General features: G+C 45.8%; 1 protein-coding gene across 1 annotated transcript in view; it reads left to right on the top strand.

The window, feature by feature from the left end:
- Positions 1-27,472, top strand: part of LOC135537105 (IQ motif and SEC7 domain-containing protein 3-like) — a 117,203-nt gene that overhangs the window by 62,895 nt on the left and 26,836 nt on the right. Inside the window, 5 exon segments of the mRNA XM_064963301.1 lie at positions 2,245-2,367; positions 6,708-6,874; positions 15,943-16,082; positions 24,125-24,250; positions 26,723-26,822. Coding sequence (XP_064819373.1) covers positions 2,245-2,367; positions 6,708-6,874; positions 15,943-16,082; positions 24,125-24,250; positions 26,723-26,822 — 656 coding nt within the window.

Here is a 27,472-nt window from a genome sequence, read left to right as displayed (position 1 = left end):
GTGTTTGTATGTGTGTGTGTGTGTTTGAGTGTGTGTGCGTGTGTGTGTGTGTTTGTGTGTGTGTGTTTGTGTGTGTGAGTGTGTGTGTTCCCACTAAGATATTCAATATTCTGCTACAGACCACTAGACCACACAGGGTTAATCGAGGACAAAATCTACAATAATCTTAACAACTTCATTTGCCCTGAAGTCTGTGTTAACTGTGTTAACTAACCTCCAGACGAGCTTCAATGCCATACAACTCTCCTTCCGTGGCCTCCAACTGCTCTTAAACGCAGGGGAAACTAAATGCATGCTATTCAACCGATCACTGCCCGCACCTGCCCGTCCAGCATCACTACTCTGGACGGTTCTGACTTAGTAAACGTGGACAACTACAAATACCTAGGTGTCTGGTTAGACTGTTAACTCTCCTTCCAGACTCACATTAAGCATCTCCAATACAAAATTAAATCTCGAATTGGCTTCCTATTTCGCAACAAAGCATCCTTCACTCATGCTGCCAAACATACCTTCGTAAAACTGACCATCCTACCGATCTTCAACTTCGGCGATGTCATCTATAAAATAGCCTCCAACACTACACAACAAACTGGATGCAGTCTATCACAGTGCCATCCGTTTTGTCACCAAGGCCCCATATACTACCCACCACTGCGACCTGTATGATTTCGTTGGCTGGTCCTCGCTTCATACTCGTCGCCAAACCCACTGGCTCCAGGTTATCTACAAGTCTCTGCTAGGTAAAGCCCCGCCTTATCTCAGCTCACTGGTCACCATAGCAGCACTCACTCATAGCACGCACTCCAGCAGGTATATCTCACTGGTCACCCCCAAAGCCAATTCCTCCTTTGGTCGTCTTTCCTTCCAGTTCTCTGCTGCCAATGACTGGAACGAACTGCAAACATCTCTGAAGTTGGAGACTCTTATCTCCCTCACTAGCTTTAAGCACCAGCTGTCAGAGCAGCTCACAGATCACTGCACCTGTACATAACCCATCTGTAAACAGCCCATCTATCGACCTACATCATCCCCATACAGTATGTATTTATTTATCTTGCTTCTTTGCACCCCAGTATCTCTACTTGCACATTCATCTTCTGCACATCTACCATTCCAGTGTTTAATTGCTATATTGTAATTACTTCTCCACCATGGCCTTTTCCTTATCTTACCTCATTTGCACTCAGTGTATATAGACTTTTGTTTTCTTTTTTCTACTGTATTATTGACTGTATGTTTGTTTATTCCATGTGTAACTCTGTTTTGTTGTATGTGTCAAATTGCTGTGCGTTTATCTTGGCCTGGTCGCAATTGCAAATGAGAACTTCTTCTCAACTAGCCTACCTGGTTAAATAAAGGTAAAATAAAAAAATAAAAAAATGAAAAGTCACTGTCATTGTCCGAGCCCAATTACACTGTAAATATGATGCAATAGGTTATCAAGATAATGTCACGATGACTTACAATTACATGGTTTTACATTGTCTCTCCCAACTTGATAGAACTCATTCTAATACAATCGAATTAGACTATTATCAGATGAGATTTCAAGATAATCATCATTCGATTCCATCACTCTAGGAAACATTTTCATCCTGAGAAAGTGTCACCCTCAACACACAGTCAACCAACTTTTCAACAAATCCAGGTCACCTTCTCGCTCACTTTGGTGGCCATTGCTTACACAAATCACTAATTCCCATGCATTTATTCTGACTGGCTTGCAAATCTCTTTTATTTAAGCTGATTTAATTTCGTCTGACTAAGCTAGCCCGTCCATTAATGGCTGGATGTTCTGCTCCGAGGGTTTGTGTCCCTGTGCTGGGGCAGCGGTGATAGCAGTGTAGCCGAGGCTAGATGGGCCCTCTCCCTGCTGTCCTTGCACCCATGCATGGATAATACCTGGGTGAAACTGACCCTGAAGTAGACATAGTGAAAGTTGTGGAAGTTGTTCCCCATAGTTCTGAGTCATTTCTGGGTTCACCTCCCCACGACCGCAGGGGCGGGGCAGGGAAAGTGGAAGTGGTGTCTGACGTGAATTCAAACTGGGGTTACAGATTCCTGTAGAAGTAACATGTCTCTCTCCCTTTCTCTCTCTCTCTCTCTCTCACGCTCTCTCTCTCTCTCTCTCTCTCTCTCTCTCTCTCTCTCTCTCTCTCTCTCTACCCTTCTCCTTCCCTCTCTTTTCCTTCCCCCCTCTCTCCCTCTCTCCCTCTCCCTCCTTGTCTTTCTTTCCTGTAGTTGTGTGGTGGATGAGATGGATTTCTCAGGTATGGAGCTGGACGAGGCTCTGAGGAAGTTCCAGGCTCACATCAGAGTTCAGGGAGAGGCCCAGAAGGTGGAGAGACTGATCGAGGCCTTCAGGTGAGCTCCATTATTCAGTCAGTCCATCAGTCAATCAATCAGTTAGTCAGTCAATCAATGAATCAATCAATCATCTGTGTGTGTGTGTGTGTGTGTGTGTGTGTGAGGTCACTACTGGGACAAACAGAGAGACCTTTGTCTCAGGTATAGAAGGCCTAAAAGGCTGCAACGTTCAAGAAAGTTAAGCTCAACATCAGGCGAGGCAGAGCCCTGTAGTGTCTTTGCCCTGTTGTTGTCCATGGGTGGGCAGGACATTGCCAATAGCACTAAGGTCCATGTGTGTCTGAGCCTAAAACACAGCGCTAGGAGTTTTTTTCAGTTCACGTCTCACTTCACCAGTCAACCTAAATCCCATCCAAACTTTCCAGTTTCTACCTAGCCTGGTTATCCAGCCTGAGTGCTGCACACAGCAGTGTTTCACTGCATTCAGACAGGTTAAATCGGGCTAGTTTAAACCCTCTCTCCATTTAGATGGTTGACCCAGCCTTCCACTTGGCTAGGTGCTCTGAAACAACAGGCAATCTCAACAGACAGGATAAGTACAACTTCCTGGTTTACGAGTCTTAACGGGTATCCCATTTATGCCACAGCTGCGTTGCTCTGCGCTAACCGGTGTCCTTGAATACCCACTATATTTTATGATATGGCCAGCTGTCACAGTTGTCAAGGTGCGTTGCCAACGAGAGTGTTGTTGTCGTTGTGAGCGGGCATGGAGACTGACGGATGGCATTTGTTTTGGGTACGATTGGCACAGAGTGCGTGCTGCACAGAGAGGGGCGAAATAAAGAGCGAGGGAGGGAAGGAAGGAGGAGAGGTTTATAAATATCCACTGTTGCATAAGCACATCTCTCTGGTCTCCGCCTGCCTCCCCTGCTCCTCCAAACAAAGATGGAGAGAGTGAGGAATAGAAAAAGAGAGAGGGGGAGAAAAGGATAGAGAACGAGAGGCAAGAGTCTGAGACAGAGAGAAAGATGACGGGAGGGAGGGAGATAGACTTCAAAGAGAGTGAGGGGATAGCGAGAGGCTTAAAGAATGAACGAGAGAGACGGATAGAGGAAGAGGTAAAGGATGACTGTAAACAGAAGGAAAGGCAGGTGGCAGGGAAATGAGAGCGAGAGGGAGGAAAGGGAGGGAGAGAATGTGTGAAGAAACACAAGTCAGGAGAAAATAAACACCTGGCAGCTTCTGTAGCTTGGTGTGTGTCAGCTAATAATGAACCCAACACTGGCAGTTTCTGAGGCCAGAGAGAGAGAGAAAGAGAGAGAGAGAGACACACACAACACACACACACACATGAGATTCCCTTCACTGAAATAGAGTAAGGGGAGGGAATATAGGGTTTCTCTTTCTAGGGCTATCTGCTATTTCACTCTTTCTGGTAGAATAGTAAAGAGAAATGTATAGAACTGAGACTTTATTATTAAGAAGAAAAAGCTATTTATTGGCTGCAAAACCTTCCTTAAAGTCTAAGCCCAGTCTCGATGGTACAACTGCAAACCATAGAGTATGTGGCTTAAGATAAGGTATTTTTCAGGTAAAAAGTCTAGTCTCCATTAGATGATGCAGAATCAGTGGGGATGAACCCCCAAACTGAGGACACGGCTGTGTCCCAAATGGCAACTCTATTCCCTACATAGCTAGTCCACTACCTGTGTGTATTCCTAGCCCACTGAGACGTAGATTCCAATCAAGCAGCTCAGTGGTCACATGACTCCGGAGGAAGGCCGGGCCAGCCTACCTGGAAACCATAACCAGAATGAATATGCAATTACACTAGAGGCCCTATGGGGTGTCACACACACACACCCGTTGAAATAATAGATTGATTCATTAACAAAGGAATCTCCCCTGTGGAATCTCACGCAATGCTACAGTAAATAAATGTGTTCCATAAAAGATTTGAATTGGTTGCCAATGCAGAGGAGAGCAAAGCGTGACAATATGGTAGTGTCCTGAATAGCACCCTGTTCCCTATTTAATAGCACCCTGTTCCCTATTTAGTGCACTAATTTTGACCAGGGCCCTCAAAGTAGGGCCCCTATGTTAGGAATAGTGTTCCATTTGGTATGCACGAATGATGAATACAGTACACCATTATCACTGAGAGAGTATGTATGCATTGTGACACACTGTAGCTTGCAGTGCAGTCGCCCCACTGGGCACAGACCTCAGTTCAACTTCTAGTTTTGATTTACATTTGATTGAGTTGTCAACTAAAGTGAATTAAACAGGAAATCAACAAAACATGTCATCCTGTCATTGGATTTAGGTTAAAAGTTTGATGAAAAAAAGACAAGGACTTTTTGCAAATACAATCAGTTTTTTGGATTCAACGTCATCTCACATCAAATTTTCTTCTGGTTGAAATTATGTGGAAACAACATTGATTCAACCAGTTTATGCCCATAATGTCATGCAAATGGTAGTGTCTGGAGAGCTCTGATTTTCACTGTAGAGGATTCTAAATCGACCTCTTTACTCTATGGACATAGGCTGCTATCTGTTCAAACATGGACAAGCCCTTATGTTTCATCCTCTCACAACGCCCCCAAGCAGATAGACTGGCTGTCCTAGCACACACACACACACACACACACACACACACACACACACACACACACACACACACACACACACACACACACACACACACACACACACACACACACACACACACACACACACACACACACACACACACACACACACACACACACACACACACACACACACACTTAGTCATCAGATACACACTCAGTCACACACACACACACACTCAGGTGTCTCTGCCAGTTAGATTGACGAGGGTTGTTTGGTGCATGGAGCTGCTCGGCCAGCTGTATTTCCCTCTCCTGCCGTGCCTCCTCTCAGATCTCAGGGTGTCTCTGGGACCTCCATCAGCCCTGTGTCATCTTTACTGCAGAGGTGCCTAGGCAGGGATATTTCTGCTGTCTAACCCACGGTGCACAGCGTAAATCCACTGCTGTACTAGTTATGTAGCACTTTGTGACAACTGCTGACAAAACGGGCCTTTTAAAATACATTTTATTAATTGATTTGACTACTGTCGTTCTGTCTGTCTTTCTGTCTGATGGTTGGCCAGGTTCTTTGTGGTGGCTAGGGAGTAGGGACTTCATCTTATCTGTATATTCTAGGGAGTAGGGACTTCATCTTATCTGTATATTCTAGAGAGTAGGGACTTCATCTTATCTGTATATTCTAGGGAGTAGGGACTTCATCTTATCTGTATATTCTAGGGAGTAGGGACTTCATCTTATCTGTATATTCTAGGGAGTAGGGACTTCATCTTATCTGTATATTCTAGTTAGTAGGGACTTCATCTTATCTGTATATTCTAGGGAGTAGGGACGTCATCTTATCTGTATATTCTAGAGAGTAGGGACTTCATCTTATCTGTATATTCTAGGGAGTAGGGACTTCATCTTATCTGTATATTCTAGAGAGTAGGGACTTCATCTTATCTGTATATTCTAGGAGTAGGGACTTCATCTTATCTGTATATTCTAGGGAGTAGGGACTTCATCTTATCTGTATATTCTAGGGAGTAGGGACTTCATCTTATCTGTATATTCTAGTATAGGGACTTCATCTTATCTGTATATTCTAGGGAGTAGGGACTTCATCTTATCTGTATATTCTAGAGAGTAGGGACTTCATCTTATCTGTATATTCTAGGGAGTAGGGACTTCATCTTATCTGTATATTCTAGAGAGTAGGGACTTCATCTTATCTGTATATTCTAGAGAGTAGGGACTTCATCTTATCTGTATATTCTAGGGAGTAGGGACTTCATCTTATCTGTATATTCTAGGGATTAGGGACTTCATCTTATCTGTATATTCTAGGGACTTCATCTTATCTGTATATTCTAGGGAGTAGGGACTTCATCTTATCTGTATATTCTAGTTAGTAGGGACTTCATCTTATCTGTATATTCTAGGGAGTAGGGACGTCATCTTATCTGTATATTCTAGAGAGTAGGGACTTCATCTTATCTGTATATTCTAGGGAGTAGGGACTTCATCTTATCTGTATATTCTAGAGAGTAGGGACTTCATCTTATCTGTATATTCTAGAGAGTAGGGACTTCATCTTATCTGTATATTCTAGGGAGTAGGGACTTCATCTTATCTGTATATTCTAGGGATTAGGGACTTCATCTTATCTGTATATTCTAGGGAGTAGGGACGTCATCTTATCTGTATATTCTAGGGAGTAGGGACGTCATCTTATCTCATGGGTTTTACAAATACTAACCCCCTCTCTCCCTCCTGTCCCCCTATCCCGTCTCCTGTCCCCCTGCCCCCCACCCTCTCCAGTCAGCGGTACTGCATGTGTAACCCGGACGTGGTGCAGCAGTTCCACAACCCCGACACCATCTTCATCCTGGCCTTCGCTATCATCCTCCTCAACACAGACATGTACTCACCCAACATCAAGCCTGACCGCAAGATGATGCTGGAGGACTTCATACGCAACCTCCGAGGTGAGGCATTATTTTAGTAGAGTGTGTTGGAGCGGTAGATGAGAAGGAGGGGAGGATGGGAGTAGGGGAGGGGAACAGGGTAAGTAATAGTTATTTACTACTTACTTTATACTAGTTAGTTAGTTACCAGCTAGTTTTTTACTAGTTATTTAGTTACTAGTTAATTTGTTCATTTGTTACTAGTTAGTTAGTTACTACTAACACCCTATAACACCCTAAGTGCATATAGCGTCTACATAGTGTAGCCTTTCACAGAGGCCACTAAATCTTGAATCTACAGTGACAGGATATTCAACCTATCATGTCGCCCAATGATCTGTCTGCGTTTCAAATATCCGTGTAACAAGAGAAGACGGCTAAAGTCCCAATCCATTTTCCCTAACAGTTATAGCTTACTCTAATTCAAACCCTCTGCGTCCCAAATGGCACCCTGTTCTCTAACCAGGGCCCATGGCACCCTATTCCCTAACCAGGGCCCATGGCACCCTGTTCTCTAACCAGGGCCCATGGCACCCTATTCCCTAACCAGGGCCCAAGGCACCCTATTCCCTAACCAGGGCCCATGGCACCCTGTTCTCTAACCAGGGCCCATGGCACCCTATTCCCTAACCAGGGCCCAAGGCACACTATTCCCTAACCAGGGCCCAAGGCACCCTATTCCCTAACCAGGGCCCAAGGCACCCTATTCCCTAACCAGGGCCCAAGGCACCCTATTCCCTAACCAGGGCCCAAGGCACCCTATTCCCTAACCAGGGCCCAAGGCACCCTATTCCCTTACCAGGGCCCATGGCACCCTATTCCCTAACCAGGGCCCATGGCACCCTATTCCCTATGGGTCCTGGTCAAAAGTAGTGCACTATATAAGGAATAGGGTGCCATTTGTGATGCAGGCCTTGTGTCGTTGGTAATATAGAGCTGCATCATAGTTGTCCTCTGCCAGGGAAGGATCCATCAGGACTGTGGGATCAATATGGTACAACTTTAATGGATTCATCTGGATGGCGCCTCACAATTAAATGAAGTTGGAAAATCAATTGCCACCATGCTTGGCTTTCTTCCTCTGTTTGTGTTTTCTCTCTCTCTCTCTCTCTCTCTCTCTCTCTCTCTCTCTCTCTCTCTCTCTCTCGCCCCTCTCATTCTCTTGCTCTCTCTCTCTCTCTCTCTCTCTCTCTCCCCTCTCATTCTCTTGCTCTCTCTTCCTCTCTCATTCTCTCTCTCTCACTCTCTGACTGTCTCTTTCTCATTCCCTTTCTCTCTCTTTCTATCTTTCAGCCCTCTCTCTCTTACTGTATCTTTCCCAATCTCCCCCTGTCTCCTTCCCTCCTCCTTCCCCCTCTCTCACTCTATATTTTAAGCTAATTGAGTAGTTGGAAGAACACAGTTAAGAGATTGAATCGGATGTTAATTAATGAATAACAGAGGAGCGCTCACTTACTCAATTACACTGGACCAGAAATGTCAAAAACATTCTGCAATGTCTAACCTGATATGTAGACACTGAATAGAATTAGTATAATGACTTTTATTGTATCCTAGAAACCATTCCATATATATATAAATGTCTTACCTTTGATGTATCGAAATATGACAGTGTTCACATAATTAGTATAACTCTTGATGTATTTAGTAGTACTGCTGTTGCACATATACTTAGTTTAATGACTTACATTGTATTCTAGAAACATATCCATATACAGTATACATGTCTTACTGTTAATCTATCTAATTGTACTGTAGTGAAGTCTCTTTAGAGTACGGACCAAAGGCCCTAGCACATGGTCCATGCTGGTCCTGGATCAAAGAGCCTAGCACATGGTCCATGCTGGTCCTGGATCAAAGAGCCTAGCACATGGTCCATGCTGGTCCTGGATCAAAGAGCCTAGCACATGGTCCATGCTGGTCCTGGATCAAAGAGCCTAGCACATGGTCCATGCTGGTCCTGGATCAAAGAGCCTAGCACATGGTCCATGCTGGTCCTGGATCAAAGAGCCTAGCACATGGTCCATGCTGGTCCTGGATCAAAGAGCCTAGCACATGGTCCATGCTGGTCCTGGATTAAAGAGCCTAGCACATAGTCCATGCTGGTCCTGGATCAAAGAGCCTAGCACATGGTCCATGCTGGTCCTGGATCAAAGAGCCTAGCACATGGTCCATGCTGGTCCTGGATCAAAGAGCCTAGCACATGGTCCATGCTGGTCCTGGATTAAAGAGCCTAGCACATAGTCCATGCTGGTCCTGGATCAAAGAGCCTAGCACATGGTCCATGCTGGTCCTGGATCAAAGAGCCTAGCACAGGGGTGGTCCATGCTGGTTCTGGATCAAAGAGCCTAGCACAGTGGTGGTCCATGCTGGTTCTGGATCAAAGAGCATAGCACAGGGGTGGTCCATGCTGGTTCTGGATCAAAGAGCATAGCACAGGGGTGGTCCATGCTGGTTCTGGATCAAAGAGCCTAGCACAGGGGTGGTCCATGCTGGTTCTGGATCAAAGAACCTAGCACAGAGGTGGTCCATGCTGGTTCTGGATCAAAGAGCCTAGCACAGTGGTGGTCCATGCTGGTTCTGGATCAAAGAGCATAGCACAGGGGTGGTCCATGCTGGTTCTGGATCAAAGAGCATAGCACAGGGGTGGTCCATGCTGGTTCTGGATCAAAGAGCATAGCACGGGGGTGGTCCATGCTGGTTCTGGGTCAAAGAGCATAGCACAGGTGTGGTCCATGGTGGTTCTGGATCAAAGAACCTAGCACATGGTCCATGCTGGTTCTGGATTAAAGAGCCTAGCACAGGGGTGGTCCATGCTGGTTCTGGATCAAAGAGCATAGCACAGGGGTGGTCCATGCTGGTTCTGGATCAAAGAGCATAGCACGGGGGTGGTCCATGCTGGTTCTGGGTCAAAGAGCATAGCACAGGTGTGGTCCATGGTGGTTCTGGATCAAAGAGCCTAGCACATGGTCCATGCTGGTTCTGGATTAAAGAGCCTAGCACAGGGGTGGTCCATGCTGGTTCTGGATCAAAGAGCATAGCACAGGGGTGGTCCATGCTGGTTCTGGATCAAAGAGCATAGCACAGGGGTGGTCCATGCTGGTTCTGGATCAAAGAGCATAGCACAGGGGTGGTCCATGGTGGTTCTGCGTCAAAGAGCATAGCACAGGTGTGGTCCATGCTGGTTCTGGATCAAAGGGCCTAGCTAGAGGTGGTCCATGCTGGTTATGGATCAGAGAGCCTAGCTAGGGGTGGTCCATGCTGGTCCTGGTTCAGAGAGCCTACCTAGAGGTGGGCCATGCTGGTCCTGGATCAGAGATACTAGCTAGAGGTGGGCCATGCTGGTCCTGGATCAGAGAGCCTAGCTTGGGGTGGGCCATGCTGGTTCTGGATCAGAGAGCCTAGCGAGGGGTGGGCCATGCTGGTTCTGGATCAAAGAGCCTAGCTGAAGGAGGGCCATGCTGGTCCTGGATCAAAGAGCCTAGCTGGAGGTGGGCCATGCTGGTCCTGGATCAGAGAGCCTAGCTAGGGGTGGTCCATGCTGGTTATGGATCAGAGAGCCTAGCTAGGGGTGGTCCATGCTGGTCCTGGTTCAGAGAGCCTACCTAGAGGTGGGCCATGCTGGTCCTGGATCAGAGATACTAGCTAGAGGTGGTCCATGCTGGTCCTGGATCAGAGAGCCTAGCTAGGGGTGGTCCATGCTGGTCCTGGATCAGAAAGCCTTGCTAGGGGTGGTCCATGCTGGTCCTGGATCAGAGAGCCTAGATAGGGGTGGTCCATGCTGGTCCTGGATCAGAGAGCCTTGCTAGGGGTGGTCCATGCTGGTCCTGGATCAGAGAGCCTAGATAGGGGTGTTCCATGCTGGTCCTGGATCAGAGAGCCTAGCTAGGGGTGGTCCATGCTGGTCCTGGATCAGAGAGCCTAGATAGGGGTGTTCCATGCTGGTCCTGGATGGCTGTAGTATGTGGTTGTTGCAGAGTCAGATGTACTACCTGAATTTGTTCAGGGAGAGATGGAGAGAATACATAAAATATGATAAATCAGGTGAAAGCACAGTAAGCAGAACTCTCGCTCCCTCCCTTTACCCCCCCCCCCCCCCTCTCTCTCTCTCTCTCTCTCTCTCAATCTCTCCCTCACCCCCCCACCCCCACACACACACACCCTGCTCCTCTTCCTCCCACTGTGCTGACTCCATAATGTGGAGTGATGCCTCAGCATATCCAGGGGTGCATCTGTGTCATTGCGCTGACGAGTGTCTCTATTTGCCGAAATTATTCCCGACCTAGCAGCCTCATTGGCTCCTCGGTGAACCACCCTGGTTATAATGGGGTATATCTAGAGGGAAGCCTCACGGCCAAATGATACAGTATGTTCTCCCCAGTCCCCAGTTGATATGTTCCCCCCAGTCCCCAGTTCATATGTTCCCCCCAGTCCCCAGTTGATATGTTCCCCCCAGTCCCCAGTTCATATGTTCCCCCAGTCCCCAGTTGATATGTTCCCCCAGTCCCCAGTTGATATGTTCCCCCTGTCCCCAGTTCATATGTTCCCCCCAGTCCCCAGTTCATATGTTCCCCCCTGTCCCCAGTTCATATGTTCCCCCCAGTCCCCAGTTCATATGTTCCCCCTGTCCCCAGTTGATATGTTCCCCCCAGTCCCCAGTTGATATGTTCCCCCCTGTCCCCAGTTCATATGTTCCCCCCAGTCCCCAGTTCATATGTTCCCCCCAATTCATATGTTCCCCCCAGTCCCCAATTCATATGTTCCCCCCAGTCCCCAGTTCATATGTTCCCCCCAGTCCCCAGTTCATATGTTCCCCCCAGTTCATATGTTCCCCCCAGTCCCCAGTTCATATGTTCCCCCAGTCCCCAGTTCATATGTTCCCCCCAGTCCCCAGTTCATATGTTCCCCCAGTCCCCAGTTCATATGTTCCCCCCAGTCCCCAGTTCATATGTTCCCCCAGTCCCCAGTTCATATGTTCCCCCAGTCCCCAGTTCATATGTTCCCTCCAGTCCCCAGTTCATATGTTCCCCCCAGTCCCCAGTTCATATGTTCCCTCCAGTCCCCAGTTCATATGTTCCCCCCAGTCCCCAGTTCATATGTTCCCCCCCCCAGTCCCCAGTTCATATGTTCCCCCCAGTCCCCAGTTCATATGTTCCCCCAGTCCCCAGTTCATATGTTCCCCCAGTCCCCAGTTCATATGTTCCCCCAGTCCCCAGTTCATATGTTCCCCCCAGTCCCCAGTTCATATGTTCCCCCCAGTCCCCAGTTCATATGTTCCCCCCAGTCCCCAGTTCATATGTTCCCCCCAGTCCCCAGTTCATATGTTCCCCCCAGTCCCCAGTTCATATGTTCCCCCAGTCCCCAGTTCATATGTTCCCCCAGTCCCCAGTTCATATGTCCCCCCAGTCCCCAGTTCATATGTTCCCCCAGTCCCCAGTTCATATGTTCCCCCCAGTCCCCAGTTCATATGTTCCCCCCAGTCCCCAGTTCATATGTTCCCCCCAGTCCCCAGTTCATATGTTCCCCCCAGGCGCAGGATATTTAATAACGAGTGCTCTGAGTCGGGAAGCAAGTTCAGGGAGTGAGTGATTTAATAAATAAACTAAACAAAAACCACGAACCGGGGAGTGACAGATGTCGGGAAGATAATCAAGGAGGTGTTGGAGTCCAGGTGAGTGTCATGAGGCGCAGGTGCGCGAGACGATGGTGACAGGTGTGCAGGATAATCAGCAGCCTGATGACCTAGAGGCTGGAGAGGGAGTATACGTGACAACCTTTAGTTTACTAGGCAAGTCAGTTAAGAACAAATTCTTATTTTCAATGACGGCCTAGGAACAGTGGGTTAACTGCCTGTTCAGGGGCAGAACGACAGATTTGTACCTTGTCAGCTCGGGGGTTTGAACTTTCAACCTTTTGGTTACTAGTCCAACACTCTAACCACTAGGCTACCCTGCCGCCCCAACATTAAGAGGAGTTTTTTTTGTAGTGAATGAATTGAACATTTGCTTCTGTCATTATTTTAATAGAATGTATGTGTGTGGGGGGTTGTGTGGTGTGTGTCCGTGCCTGTGTGTCTGAGGTTGTGTGGTGTGTGCCTGTGTGTGTGTGTGTGTGTGTGCCTGTGTGTGTGTGTGTGTGCGTGCCTGTGTGTGTGTGTGTGTGTGTGTGTGTGTGTGTGTGTGTGTGTGTGTGTGTGTGTGTGTGTGTGTGTGTGTGTGTGTGTGTGTGTGTGTGTGTGTGTGTGTGTGTGTTGAGAGTTGATGTGTGTGTTTGATGGTGTGCTTTGAATGAGTGTGTTTGTTTGTGCTCTGTGATCATTACTGAGATATGAGTGTGTGTGTTTGGTTGTGCTCTGTGATAGAGACTGAGTGTGTGTGCTTGGTTGTGCTCTATGATAGGGACTGAGTGTGTGTGTGTGTGTGTTTGGTGCGCTGTGCCCAGAGTAGTGTGTGTGTGTTTGGTGCGCTGTGCCCATCGTGGTGTATGTGTGTGTGTGTGTGTGTGGGAGAGAGGGGGCTCCCTGTGGCTCTGACACATTCCCTGGCCTTGGAACAGGAGGAGTGGGTCAGTGTACACACAGCATGGCTCTTCCACCACAGAACACAGATCATTCACCATTCAACTCTCTTATCTCGAAGCTCCACTGAGGTGAATACACACATACAAACAATAAACACGCACAGACTCAAAATGACGCATGTACACACACCCACAAGCCGAACCCACATACACACACACCATAGAAAGACTACTGAATGTGTCATGGCCTGGGCTATTTCTACATGCATGTATATGTACGTTCTGTGGTGCTGTAGCTTACAGTAGTTTAGTTGTTTACAATAGCTTACAGTAGTTTACAGTAGCTTACAATAGTTTACTGTAGTTTACAGTAGCTTAAAATAGTTTACAGTAGTTTACAGGCTTCTGTCATTGTGCCTCTTTGTGGATATCTGTGTATTTGGGATTGCATGCGTGTGTTTGGGGCTCTCAAACATTGCCACTGTTTCTAGAACATGGCATGTGTGTGTGTGTGTGTGTGTGTGTTTGTGTGTGTCTAGGTGTGTATGATGGAGCTGACATCCCCAGAGACATGGTGGTGGGCATCTATGAGGGGACTAACCCATGGTGTGTGTGTGTGTGTGTGTGTGTGTGTCTAGGTGTGGATGATGGAGCTGACATCCCCAGAGACATGGTGGTGGGCATCTATGAGGGGACTAACCCATGGTGTGTGTGTGTTTGTGTGTGTCTAGGTGTGGATGAAGGAGCTGACATCCCCAGAGACATGGTGGTGGGCATCTATGAGGGGACTAACCCATGGTGTGTGTGTGTATGTGTGTGTCTAGGTGTGGATGACGGAGCTGACATCCCCAGAGACATGGTGGTGGGCATCTATGAGGGGACTAACCCATGGTGTGTGTGTGTGTGTCTAGGTGTGGATGACGGAGCTGACATCCCCAGAGACATGGTGGTGGGCATCTATGAGGGGACTAACCCATGGTGTGTGTGTGTGTGTCTAGGTGTGGATGATGGAGCTGCCATCCCCAGAGACATGGTGGTGGGCATCTATGAGGGGACTAACCCATGGTGTGTGTGTGTGTGTGTGTCTAGGTGTGGATGATGGAGCTGCCATCCCCAGAGACATGGTGGTGGGCATCTATGAGGGGACTAACCCATGGTGTGTGTGTGTGTGTGTGTGTGTAGGTGTGGATGACGGAGCTGACATCCCCAGAGACATGGTGGTGGGCATCTATGAGGGGACTAACCCATGGTGTGTGTGTGTGTGTGTGTGTGTGTAGGTGTGGATGATGGAGCTGACATCTCCAGAGACATGGTGGTGGGCATCTATGAGGGGACTAACCCATGGTGTGTGTGTCTAGGTGTGGATGACGGAGCTGACATCCCCAGAGACATGGTGGTGGGCATCTATGAGGGGACTAACCCATGGTGTGTGTGTCTAGGTGTGGATGACGGAGCTGACATCCCCAGAGACATGGTGGTGGGCATCTTTGAGGGGACTAACCCATGGTGTGTGTGTCTAGGTGTGGATGACGGAGCTGACATCCCCAGAGACATGGTGGTGGGCATCTATGAGGGGACTAACCCATGGTGTGTGTGTCTAGGTGTGGATGACGGAGCTGACATCCCCAGAGACATGGTGGTGGGCATCTATGAGGGGACTAACCCATGGTGTGTGTGTGTGTGTGTGTGTGTCTAGGTGTGGATGATGGAGCTGCCATCCCCAGAGATATGGTGGTGGGCATCTATGAGGGGACTAACCCATGGTGTGTGTGTCTAGGTGTGGATGACGGAGCTGACATCCCCAGAGACATGGTGGTGGGCATCTATGAGGGGACTAACCCATGGTGTGTGTGTGTGTGTGTCTAGGTGTGGATGACGGAGCTGACATCCCCAGAGACATGGTGGTGGGCATCTATGAGAGGACTAACCCATGGTGTGTGTGTGTGTGTCTAGGTGTGGATGACGGAGCTGACATCCCCAGAGACATGGTGGTGGGCATCTATGAGGGGACTAACCCATGGTGTGTGTGTGTGTGTGTGTGTGTCTAGGTGTGGATGATGGAGCTGCCATCCCCAGAGATATGGTGGTGGGCATCTATGAGGGGACTAACGCATGGTGTGTGTGTGTGTGTGTCTAGGTGTGGATGACGGAGCTGACATCCCCAGAGACATGGTGGTGGGCATCTATGAGGGGACTAACCCATGGTGTGTGTGTGTTTGTGTGTGTAGGTGTGGATGATGGAGCTGACATCTCCAGAGACATGGTGGTGGGCATCTATGAGGGGACTAACCCATGGTGTGTGTGTCTAGGTGTGGATGACGGAGCTGACATCCCCAGAGATATGGTGGTGGGCATCTATGAGGGGACTAACCCATGGTGTGTGTGTGTGTGTCTAGGTGTGGATGACGGAGCTGACATCCCCAGAGACATGGTGGTGGGCATCTATGAGGGGACTAACCCATGGTGTGTGTGTGTGTCTAGGTGTGGATGACGGAGCTGACATCCCCAGAGACATGGTGGTGGGCATCTATGAGGGGACTAACCCATGGTGTGTGTGTGTGTGTGTCTAGGTGTGGATGACGGAGCTGACATCCCCAGAGACATGGTGGTGGGCATCTATGAGAGGATCCAACAGAGAGAGCTGCGCTCCAATGAAGACCACGTCACCTACGTCACCAAGGTGGAGCAGTCCATTGTGGGCATGAAGACAGTAAGGACACCAGGGCTTGACATTAATGCTTGCTTGGGACTAGTGACATTATTTTTTTTTGGGGGGGAGACAATCAGAATATACATTTCTGTTGTCTGAATGGACAGGTCAAATAAATCACAGAAAAATGTCAATGTCAAACAATTACTCCGATCAGAGTTGGATCAGAGTGTCCTCCGGATGCGTTGCTGTGTGCACTGTTCTCCCAATCTCTGCAGAGTGCATCGGAGTGGAATTGTATTGCATTGACAGGCACGAGCGGTCTTTCAATCACCTGCACCGATCCCCATGTAGCCGCGTGTGCACACACAGATGCAAGCGCACGCACACCGTAAAACCAATCTATCAATGTTTACTTGGTGACAGAAGCCACTCAGTCATCCTATAGCTTGTAATTTATCAGTGACAGACACTTACAATACATCTGAAAACAATAAGAAGTGTTTGAGCGGTTTTGGTCACTCAAGAGCAAGGTTGATTTAGTTTGAGAACATACCCAGTGCAACAAGTTAGCCCAAGAGTGTCAAACTCATTCCACAGAGTGCCTAGTGTCTGAGGGCTTTCAATGAAGACCTAGAAACCAGGTGAGGGAAGTTCTTTACTAAGTAGTTACCTTAATTCATCAGTCAAGTACAAGAGAGAAGTTAAAACCCGCAGACGTTAGACCATCCGTGTAATGTTAGCCCATCAAGGTATATCTATCTAGTCCAACAGTCATGTCATTTTCCAGTTGGCTCAGATGGTTACACCGCACCTAAATCAGCGACTCACGTGCGCCACCATGCGCCATCTAGCGCAAATAGATTATTTTCCCCCACACCAAACGCGATCACAACACAGAGGTTGAAATATCAAATCAAACTCTGAACCAATTATATTAACAGGTCGAAAAGCATTAAACAGTTATGGCAATTTAGCTAGCTAGCATGTAGTTGCTAGCTAATTTGTCTTATTTAGCTAGCTTGCTGTTCCTAGCTAATTTTACTCCAACAATTAATCCACACATAAAACAGTCAACCGAATCGTTTCTAGTCATCTCTCCTCCTTCCAGGCTTTTTCTTCTTTGGACTTTATTTGGCGAAGGGCATCTAACTTTCATAGTTACCACGACGGCCGACCGAACTCAGTTCATCTTTCAATCACCCACGTGGGTATAACCAATGAGGAGATGGCACGTGGGTATCTGCTTCTATAAACCAATGAGGAGATGGGAGAGGCAGGACTTGCACCACGTTCAGCGTAACAAATAGAACTGACTTCTATTCTAGCGCTTGGCAACGCAGACACTCGTTAGCTCATGCGAGCAGTGTGGGTGCAATAATTGAAAAACATGTATGTTTACATTTATTTTGCAACGTGAGCGGTGTGGTCAGCATGTTAGAGTGTGGTGCTTATGAAACCAAGGTTGTGGGTTCAATTCTCACATGGACCACTGAATGTTTTTGTTACACTGAAGAAGATACAAGAAGATACAGTACATATTACTCTGTTACACCAAACATTGTTCAACTAAACCGTTACACTGACCTCTGTTACAAGGGAGACCTCAATGGGACTTCCTGGATAAATACATAAGATTTTATCAAACTAAACGTGTGTGTTGACCACACCAATCTTACCTAAAAAGCTTAAAGACTCCTGTTGGGAGTAGCTGGCTAATATAGATAGATCGAGTAATGACCTGAGTTAATGATTGCAGTCCTGATAATGAGCCTAATGGTGGAGATGCTAATTGATAAAATGGCTAATGGGCTCTGCTGACAGTGCTGAGAAAAGGTAGTAACAGCGTTCGCTAACAACGCTAATGGAAAAGACTGAAGGACTTTGATGTCTTCTTTTACAGTATCTAGCTGAAAATGATTAAGTGATCAAACTATCGCAATGTTCAGTCCATACTGTAGCAACAGGACTCCACAGTACTGTGCAGGTCATACTACTTCAGCAGTACTCCACAGTACAATACAGTTCATACTACCTCAACAGTAGTATACAGTACTATACAGTTCATACTACCTCAACAGTACCTCACAGTACTATACAGTTCATACTACCTCAACAGTAGTATACAGTTCATACTACCTCAACAGGACTCCACAGTACTATACAGTTCATACTACCTCAACAGTACTCCACAGTACTATAGAGTTCATACTACCTCAGCAGTACTATACAGTACTATACAGTTCATACTACCTCAACAGTAATATACAGTTCATACTACCTCAACAGTACCTCACAGTACTATAGAGTTCATACTACCTCAGCAGTACTATACAGTACTATACAGTTCATACTACCTCAACAGGACTCCACAGTACTATACAGTTCATACTACCTCAACAGTACTCCACAGTACTATACAGTTCATACTACCTCAACAGTACTCCACAGTACTGTACAGTTCATACTACCTCAACAGTAGTATACAGTTCATACTACCTCAACAGGACTCCACAGTACTATACAGTTCATACTACCTCAACAGTAATATACAGTTCATACTACCTCAACAGTACTCCACAGTACTATAGAGTTCATACTACCTCAGCAGTACTCCACAGTACTATACAGTTCAAACTACCCCAAAAGTACTCCACAGTACTATACAATTCATACTACCTCAACAGTACTATACAGTTCATACTACCTCAACAGTACTACACAGTACTACAAAGTTCATACTACTTCAGCAGTACTCCACAGTACTATACAGTTCATACTACCTCAACAGTACTCCACAGTAATATACAGTTCATACTACCTCACAGTACTATACAGTTCATACTACCTCAACAGTACTCCACAGTAATATGCAGTTCATACTACCTCAACAGTACTCCACAGTACCATACAGCTCATACTACATTACATTACATTTAAGTCATTTAGCAGACGCTCTTATCCAGAGCGACTTACAACTACCTCAACAGGACTCCACAGTACTGTGCAGTTCATACTACTTCAACAGTATTGCAGCGCAGGCGATAATGACACAAGCAATCAGCAAGCTTCCACCCACTGTGCAGTTTCATATACTTTTTCTACTACAAGTAGGCTGAAGGGAGAATGAGCATAGCATCATTAGCGTAGCATCCCAGCTAATGACTGCCTTCTATGAGCAGTGTGACTGCCTTGCATGTTTCCCCCATCAGCGTAATGAGAAGATAGCTATGCTTACTGTTTGAGGAGCAAGAGAATAAAATGCCTAGGAAGAGAAAAAAGAGGGATTTAGGGAAGATGGACAGAGAGGTGAGAGGGGGAGGGAGAAGGTATTTGGGTAATTTCCAGAAGGTTCTGTTTTGCTGTGTTATTTGCCTAAATTAGAAAGGCCCAAATCATGGAGAGACTCTCTCTGTATTGATACTGGCCGCTGTATAGACGTGACAGAACCCCATGTAGTTCACCTGTCTCTGTATTGATACTGGCCGCTGTATGGACGTGACAGAACCCCATGTAGTTCACCTGTCTCTGTATTGATACTGGCCGCTGTATAGACGTGACAGAACCCCATGTAGTTCACCTGTCTCTGTATTGAAACTGGACGCTGTATGGACGTGACAGAACCCCATGTAGTTCACCTGTCTCTGTATTGATACTGGCCGCTGTGTGGACGTGACAGAACCCCATGTAGTTCACCTGTCTTTATATTGATACTGGCCGCTGTATGGACGTGACAGAACCCCATGTAGTTCATCTGTCTTTGTATTGATACTGGCCGCTGTATGGACGTGACAGAACCCCATGTAGTTCATCTGTCTCTGTATTGATACTGGCCGCTGTATGGACGTGACAGAACCCCATGTAGTTCACCTGTCTCTGTATTGATACTGGCCGCTGTATAGACGTGACAGAACCCCATGTAGTTCACCTGTCTCTGTATTGATACTGGCCGCTGTATGGACGTGACAGAACCCCATGTAGTTCACCTGTCTTTGTATTGATACTGGCCGCTGTATGGACGTGACAGAACCCCATGTAGTTCACCTGTCTCTGTATTGATACTGGCCGCTGTATAGACGTGACAGAACCCCATGTAGTTCACCTGTCTTTGTATTGATACTGGCCGCTGTGTGGACGTGACAGAACCCCATGTAGTTCACCTGTCTTTGTATTGATACTGGCCGCTGTATAGACGTGACAGAACCCCATGTAGTTCACCTGTCTTTGTATTGATACTGGCCGCTGTATGGACGTGACAGAACCCCATGTAGTTCACCTAAACTCACCCATTCTCTTTCACTCTTTTCTTTCACTCTTTCATGACCCACATTTTCCTCTCTCCGTTTCCCTCGCCCCTCTGTCTCGGCCTCATTATCCCTCCATCTCTCTCTGTCTTTCTCTGTCTGTCTTTCCTACCCACCTTTTTTTCTCAAGCAGTTGCCCTTTCCACGGCCCCCAGTGGACAGTGTTATAGTTTTTGTATTGGACCATATGTGCAGCTGGACTGTTAATCCTAGGAGCCGTAAGGGAACTGAATTAGACTAGCGTCATCTCCAGTTAATTCTCATGTACTCCTGAGGGGATACACAGTTATTATTATTTTGTGAAGAGACCTAGCATAACCCTTATAACTCCAATGAGTGTCTCTATACTAGGAGCTATTAGAGCCTTAAATCTGCCCCTCTGGGAGTCAGTGTGTACATTTGATGAATAATATTCATTGTAATTGTAAATACAGTGCCTTAAAGTATTCACACGCCTTGACTTTTTCCACATTTTGTTGTGTTACAGCCTGAATTTAAGATGGATTAACGTGAGATGTTTTGTCACTGGCCTACACACAATACCCCATAATGTCAAAGTGGAATTAAGTTTGTATTATTAATTAAAAATTAAACAATTTAAGTATTCAACCCCATTTGTTAATTTAATGCAAGCCTAAATATGTTCAGGAGTAGAAATGTGCTTAACAAGTCACATAATAAGCTGCATGGAATCACTCTGTGTGCAATAATAGTGTTTAACATGATTTTGGAATGAGTACCTCATCTCTCTACCCCACACATACAAGTATCTGTAAGTTCCCTCAGTTGAGCAGTGAATTTCAAACACACATTCAGCCACAAAGACCAGGGAGGTTTTCCAATGCCTCGCAAAGAAGGAGACCTATTGGTAGATGGGTACAAATAAAATAAAAAGCAGACATTGAATATCACTTTGAGCATGGTGAAGTTATTAATTACACTTTGGATGGTGTATCAATACACACAGTCACTACAAAGATACAGGCGTCCTTCATAACTCATTTGCCGGAGAGGAACGAAACCACAACATTGTAGTTACTCCACAATACTAACCTAATTGACAGAGTGAATAGAAGGAAGCCTGTACAGAATACAAATATTCCAAAACATGCATCCTGTTTGCAACAAGGCACTAAAGTAATACTCCAAAAAAATTGGTAAAGCAATTAACTTGAATACAAAGTGTTATGTTTGGGGCAAATCCAATACAACACATTACTAAGTAACACTCTCCATGTTTTCAAGCATAGTGGTGGCTGCATCATGTTATGGGTATTCTTTTAATCTTCAAGGACTGGAGAGTTTTTCAGGATAAAAAAGAAACGGAATGGAATTAATCACCATTAAAACCTGGTTCAGTCAGCTTTCCACCAGACACTAGGAGAGGAATTCACCTTTCAGCAGGACAATAACCTAAAACACAAGGCCAAATCTACACTGGAGTTGCTTAAAAGACAGTGAATGTTCCTGAGTGGCCGCGTTACAGTTTTGACTTAAATCTACTTGAAAATCCATGTCAAGACCTGAAAATGTTTGTCTAGTTATGATCAACAACCAATTTGACAGAGCTTAAAGAATTTTGAAAAGAACAATGGGCCAATGTTACACAATCCATGTGTGAAAAGCTCTTAAAGACTTACCCAGATTCACAGCTGTAATCGCTGCCAAAGGTGCTTCTACAAAATATTGACTCGGGGGTGTGAATACTTATGTATGTAAGATATTTCTATATTTCGTTTTTAAGAAATTTGCAAAACATTTGCCAAACAAGGCTGTAACACAACAAAATGTGGAATAAGTCAAGGGGTATGAATACTTTCTGAAGGCACTGTATTTGATAATTTCAAGTTAGATTCTGTTGTCATGTTATATCATATGATATATATTTTTTTATGATTATGCAAGGAAATACAATAGACAAAGAATGATGAAATAGAACAATAATTCTACGGTGCAGTTTGAAATATTCAGATAACTGCCAAATAAAATAACCCACATAAAGTGTCTTAATAGGATGTTGGGCACCACAGACCAGAACAGCTTTAATGTGCCTTGTCATAGATTCTACAAGTGTCTGGAACTCTATTGGAGGGATGCGACACCATTCTTCCACAAGAAATTCCATCATTTGGTGTTTTGTTGATGGTGGAAAAAGCTGTCTCAGGCACCGCTCTAGAATCTCCCATAAGTGTTCAATTAGGTTGAGATCTGGTGTCTGAGACAGCAATGGCATATGGTTTACACTGTGTTCATGCTCATCAAACCATCCAGTGACCACTCGTGCCCTGTGGATGGGGGCGTTGTCATCCTATGGGGTGTAGCCATGGCAACCAAAATAATGCCCTGCCTAGCATTTTTATACATGACCCTAAGCATGATGGGATGTTAATTGCTTAATTAACTAAGGAACCACACCTCTGTGGAAGCACCTGCTTGCAATATACTTTGTACCCCTCATTTAGTCAAGCGTTTCCATTATTTTGTCAGTTAACTGAATATCCAAACAAGTTCAACGCTTTTGACCAAACATTTTAGTTATAGATTGCACCTTTACATATGTACCATGCAAACATTGCTCCCCCATTTCCTGGTTGCTAATATTCTAATAGTGTGCCTAATTTCTGTTTATGTGAAGGAATAATAATGTGTAATGTAGAGAATCATTGTACCATCTAAACCGCTGTGAAATATATTTTCCATAACCTAAAATATTGTATTTTCAGCTGTTTGAAGCTGGTGCACAAAACCGAAAGTAAAAGACACAAAAACTAAACTTAAGTACTGGAAGCATAGAAATAGCGCACATAAAACAGATCTACCTCTTATACTTGCTTTCAATGAGAAGGACAGATCTATAACTCACATTTCTATGTGAATTTGGTCAGTTCGCCGAAAAAAGTCACTTCAGTTCATCACTCGCTATTTATTGTGTTGCTAGCTTTTTTCTTCCACTATAAGAGAAAAGAGAACGAGAGAGCAAGAGAGGGGGAGAAAGAGAATGAGAGGGGGAAGATGTAACTGTAGCCAAGTGTGAGACGAAGAGGGAAAAAGAGGAAAAACTTGAACTTGTCTGTGAGGTTTAGTGTACTTTAGAAAACCCCTTGCAGGCTAAAAGATCAGAGCCTCTCTTTAAGGGTGTCAATGGAGCACAGAGAGATCGATGGGCCATGGCCAAGACACCTTTAATCAACAACACTCTCTCTCCACCTTTCATCTCTCTCTCTCTCGTTCTTTCTCTTTCTTTCTCTCTCTCTTTTTGTCTCTCTCTCGTTCCCCCTCCCTTTCTCCCCCTGCTTTGGCTCGCCAACGGCATCAGTTTATCCCTCCTTTCTGTTCTCCGTCTGTCCATTCTCTCCTATCTTTCATCTCTGAAAATGTGAAGTGTTCTAAGAAGCAGGCTTCATGGTCATTTTTAACGGGCATGACTGTCCAATCTGTGCCTGAGCAGAATTCATCAATAAGACCTTATGTAGCAGAATCCTTTGGATTTATGGAGGCAGTTATTGACAGGAGAGTGATAGCTCAGCAGTGTCATTCTGTTGCAGCCTACAGTAGAACAAGGTAGCGCATCATTGTGCATCTGTGAGATCTTGGAAGACGCCAATGAAAAATGGTGGAGTGATATCACCACTTTCCCTTAAACTTTTTCTGCAAAACAAGTTTTTATCTCTCCCTCTTTGTCTCTCTCTTCAGAGTATTGTATTTTTGAATTGGCGTTGAATTAGCTATGTAAATACGTTGGATTGTGCCAATAAAGTTTGTTCTAAAATCAATCTCTCGCTCTCTATTTCTCTGTAGGTTCTGTCTGTTCCCCACAGAAGATTGGTGTGCTGCAGCCGTCTGTTTGAGGTGACGGACGTCAACAAGGCCCAGAAACAGGCAGCCCACCAGAGAGAAGTCTTCCTCTTCAATGACCTTATCGTGGTAAGACTCCCTGACACCTGACTGACTCTGCAAAGGACTGTGGGAAATATAGTATTGTTTTCAGAAGGGATGATCAATTTACTACACCCCTCTGAGGAATGTAGGGGGACATTGTTATGGGATTATAGTACTGCAAATGTCTACGTGTTTGGATTTAATTGATTTGCGCCACAATTGCTTTTGGGAAGTGTGGTGTCACCTGATCTAAAGTAGTAACATTTGTAAACTATACAGAGATGAACTCACTATCAACTTGGTTGTAGTCGACTCGTGAAGTGTGGTCACAGTCATATAAAGCAGCTTGTATTTCCTGCCACACTTATTCAAGGCATGTAATGCCCAGGAAGTCTCTCGCAGGGAACCATTTTCTGAAGACTACGTCCCTAGTTTCTATTTTGTTTCATGACTCATTTCTTAAATAATAGATGGTACAGTAGGTTAAACGGAGTCCGCAGTGAACTTATACACTCAAGCCGAGAGAAAGAAAATAACTACCGGGGTCAGTAATGAAGTCCAAGCTTCAGTCATTCATTTGGTCAAAGTCACATCGAATGGGCCTCGGAGTTAATCATAGATTAAATAGCCGAGAGATCGATGTCTGTTATAGTTAATAAAACCATTAGGGCAACTCCAAATGTTATCTATGTGAAGTATTAAACTACTCCCATAATTCCACTGGTTCTCATCTTAATCTGTCTGGAACAAAAACTGGGGGAGAGAAAATAAAAATGAAAGTGTTTCTCTGCTGCCTGCGCTGCCGTCGAAAAGTAATTGTGCCCCGAAGGGAGGAGGGGAGTTTTGAAAATGCTTATTCTTTGCCGGGCCAGACAAAAATCCTCTTGCGACGTCTTGGCGGAAAACTGTTGATTCGGCACAAAGAGAGTGTCATAATTACTTCAATCTCTGAACCTCATTTTGTAAGCGTGAAAAAAAATGAGGACGCACTCTCGAGGTTTACGCAATTACACGTAATTAAGAGGCCGGGTTCCTGCGAGACCTTGTTTCTCACGACTACTCAGAGAGTAGGGTCTGTGATAAGTTTGCAATTTTCATATTTATTTTACTGTGTGAAATTAATTGTCAGGGGGTTCTTCTTTACGAGTTCATCATCATTCTTGAGGTTCCAACACTCTCGTCTGCAGCGGTGGATGTGTCACGGTGATGTATTGGTTTAATATGGCGGCTTACCAAAAAGGCCCTGCAGTATCAGCACTGAGGAGATACTCTCATCTTTCTCTATCTGTGGTGTTTCTATACTGTATGAGAGCTCCCCTCTCTCTCTCGCTCTCTCTCTCTCGCTCTCGCTCTCTCTCTCTCGCTCTCGCTCTCTCGCTCTTGCTCTCTCTCTCTTGCTCTCTCTCTCTCTCTCTCTCTCTCTCTCTCTCTCTCTCTCTCTCTCGCTCTCTCTCGCTCTCTCTCGCTCTCTCTCTCTCTCGCTCTCTCTCTCTCTCGCTCTCTCTCGCTCTCTCTCGCTCTCTCTCTCTCTCTCTCTCTCGCTCTCTCGCTCTCTCTCGCTCTCTCTCGCTCTCTCTCGCTCTCTCTCTCTTGCTCTCGCTCTCTCATTATTTCCCTCATTATATCTCTACCCATAAGGCATAGCTGTTTTCCCCCACACACTCACAAACACATCCTTGAAAAAATATAAAAAGTTGCAGTGCTGTTATGTCACATTCACTGGAAACAGGATTTGTCACAGAGAGAAAGCTATCCTGCGTAAATTGTCTCTCTGAAGGTTATTAGTAGGATGATATGAATATGCTGTGTTGATCCTCTCTGACTGATGATGGATTTTTTTATCCTTTATTTTAACACAGAGGTCACATTGAGACTTGAATGGCTTTTTCTCCAGTGCCTTGAACAGGAAACACCCATGTGAAGCAAACTTCAAAGCCTGTTGAAAGCAAGGCTTAAAACCTTACCCCAAACATCACCTAAACCCAACCCTAACCTGACAATAACACCTGCAGTGCTGACTGAGATTGAAGAGAAAGGCTTTGACAATAATAGAAGAGAATAATAATTGCTGCCCATCTGTTACAATGGAAACACGGTTTACTCTGCTCCCACAACACAGTTTTTGGAGGTTAAGTGTCTTGCTCAAGGCCACAAGGGTGATGGATGGGGCTTGCCCACATTCTTTAGGCAACTTCTCTAACCTCTAAGCTACCTATGTTTGTTATGCTCTTTAGGGCTGTTTTCCAGTCACAGTTCGTCCTGGAATAGAAAGCAAGCTCAATGGAGAATCTCAATAGAAAAAGCCTTTTAAGTCCAGGATTAGGGTTGATCTGTGTCCATAAAACCACACTAATATGTTTTTAAAGTGGAACACAAGACATCCTGAATAGGTTCTTATTTTGATGTTCTGATTGACATCTCCGTCTTTCCTTTATTGAGGAAAAATGCACTTACTACGAGTGTGATATGTGGTTGTCTCACCTAGCTATTTTAAGACAAGAGTCTTTTTACCCTCAGATCCTGAAGCTGTGTCCGAAGAAGAAGAGTTCAGCAGCCTACACCTTCTGTAAAGCCCTGGGCCTCCTGGGCATGCACTTCTCACTGTTTGAGAACGAGTGTAAGTCACCTAACACCAGCATCACTACTCACCCTCCAAAGGAGAGAGAGACAGACTGGGAGAGAGAGAGACTGGGAGAGAGAGAGAGACTGGGAGAGAGACTGGGAGAGAGAGAGAGACTGGGAGAGAGAGAGAGAGACTGGGAGAGAGAGAGAGAGAGACTGGGAGAGAGAGAGAGAGACTGGGAGAGAGAGACTGGGAGAGAGAGAGAGACTGGGAGAGAGAGAGAGACTGGGAGAGAGAGAGACTGGAAAAGAGAGAGACTGGGAGAGAGAGAGAGACTGGGAGAGAGAGAGAGACTGGGAGAGAGAGAGACTGGAAAAGAGAGAGACTGGGAGAGAGAGACTGGGAGAGAGAGAGAGAGACTGGGAGAGAGAGACTGGGAGAGAGAGAGAGACTGGGAGAGAGAGAGAGACTGGGAGAGAGAGAGACTGGGAGAGAGAGAGACTGGAAAAGAGAGAGAGACTGGGAGAGAGAGAGAGACTGGGAGAGAGAGAGAGACTGGGAGAGAGAGAGACTGGGAGAGAGAGAGAGACTGGGAGAGAGAGAGAGACTGGGAGAGAGAGAGACTGGAAAAGAGAGAGACTGGGAGAGAGAGAGAGACTGGGAGAGAGACTGGGAGAGAGAGAGAGACTGGGAGAGAGAGAGAC

Source organism: Oncorhynchus masou, unplaced genomic scaffold, assembly GCF_036934945.1.
Source record: "Oncorhynchus masou masou isolate Uvic2021 unplaced genomic scaffold, UVic_Omas_1.1 unplaced_scaffold_711, whole genome shotgun sequence".
NCBI lineage: Eukaryota > Metazoa > Chordata > Actinopteri > Salmoniformes > Salmonidae > Oncorhynchus > Oncorhynchus masou.
This window is presented reverse-complemented; position numbering and strand designations above follow the sequence as displayed.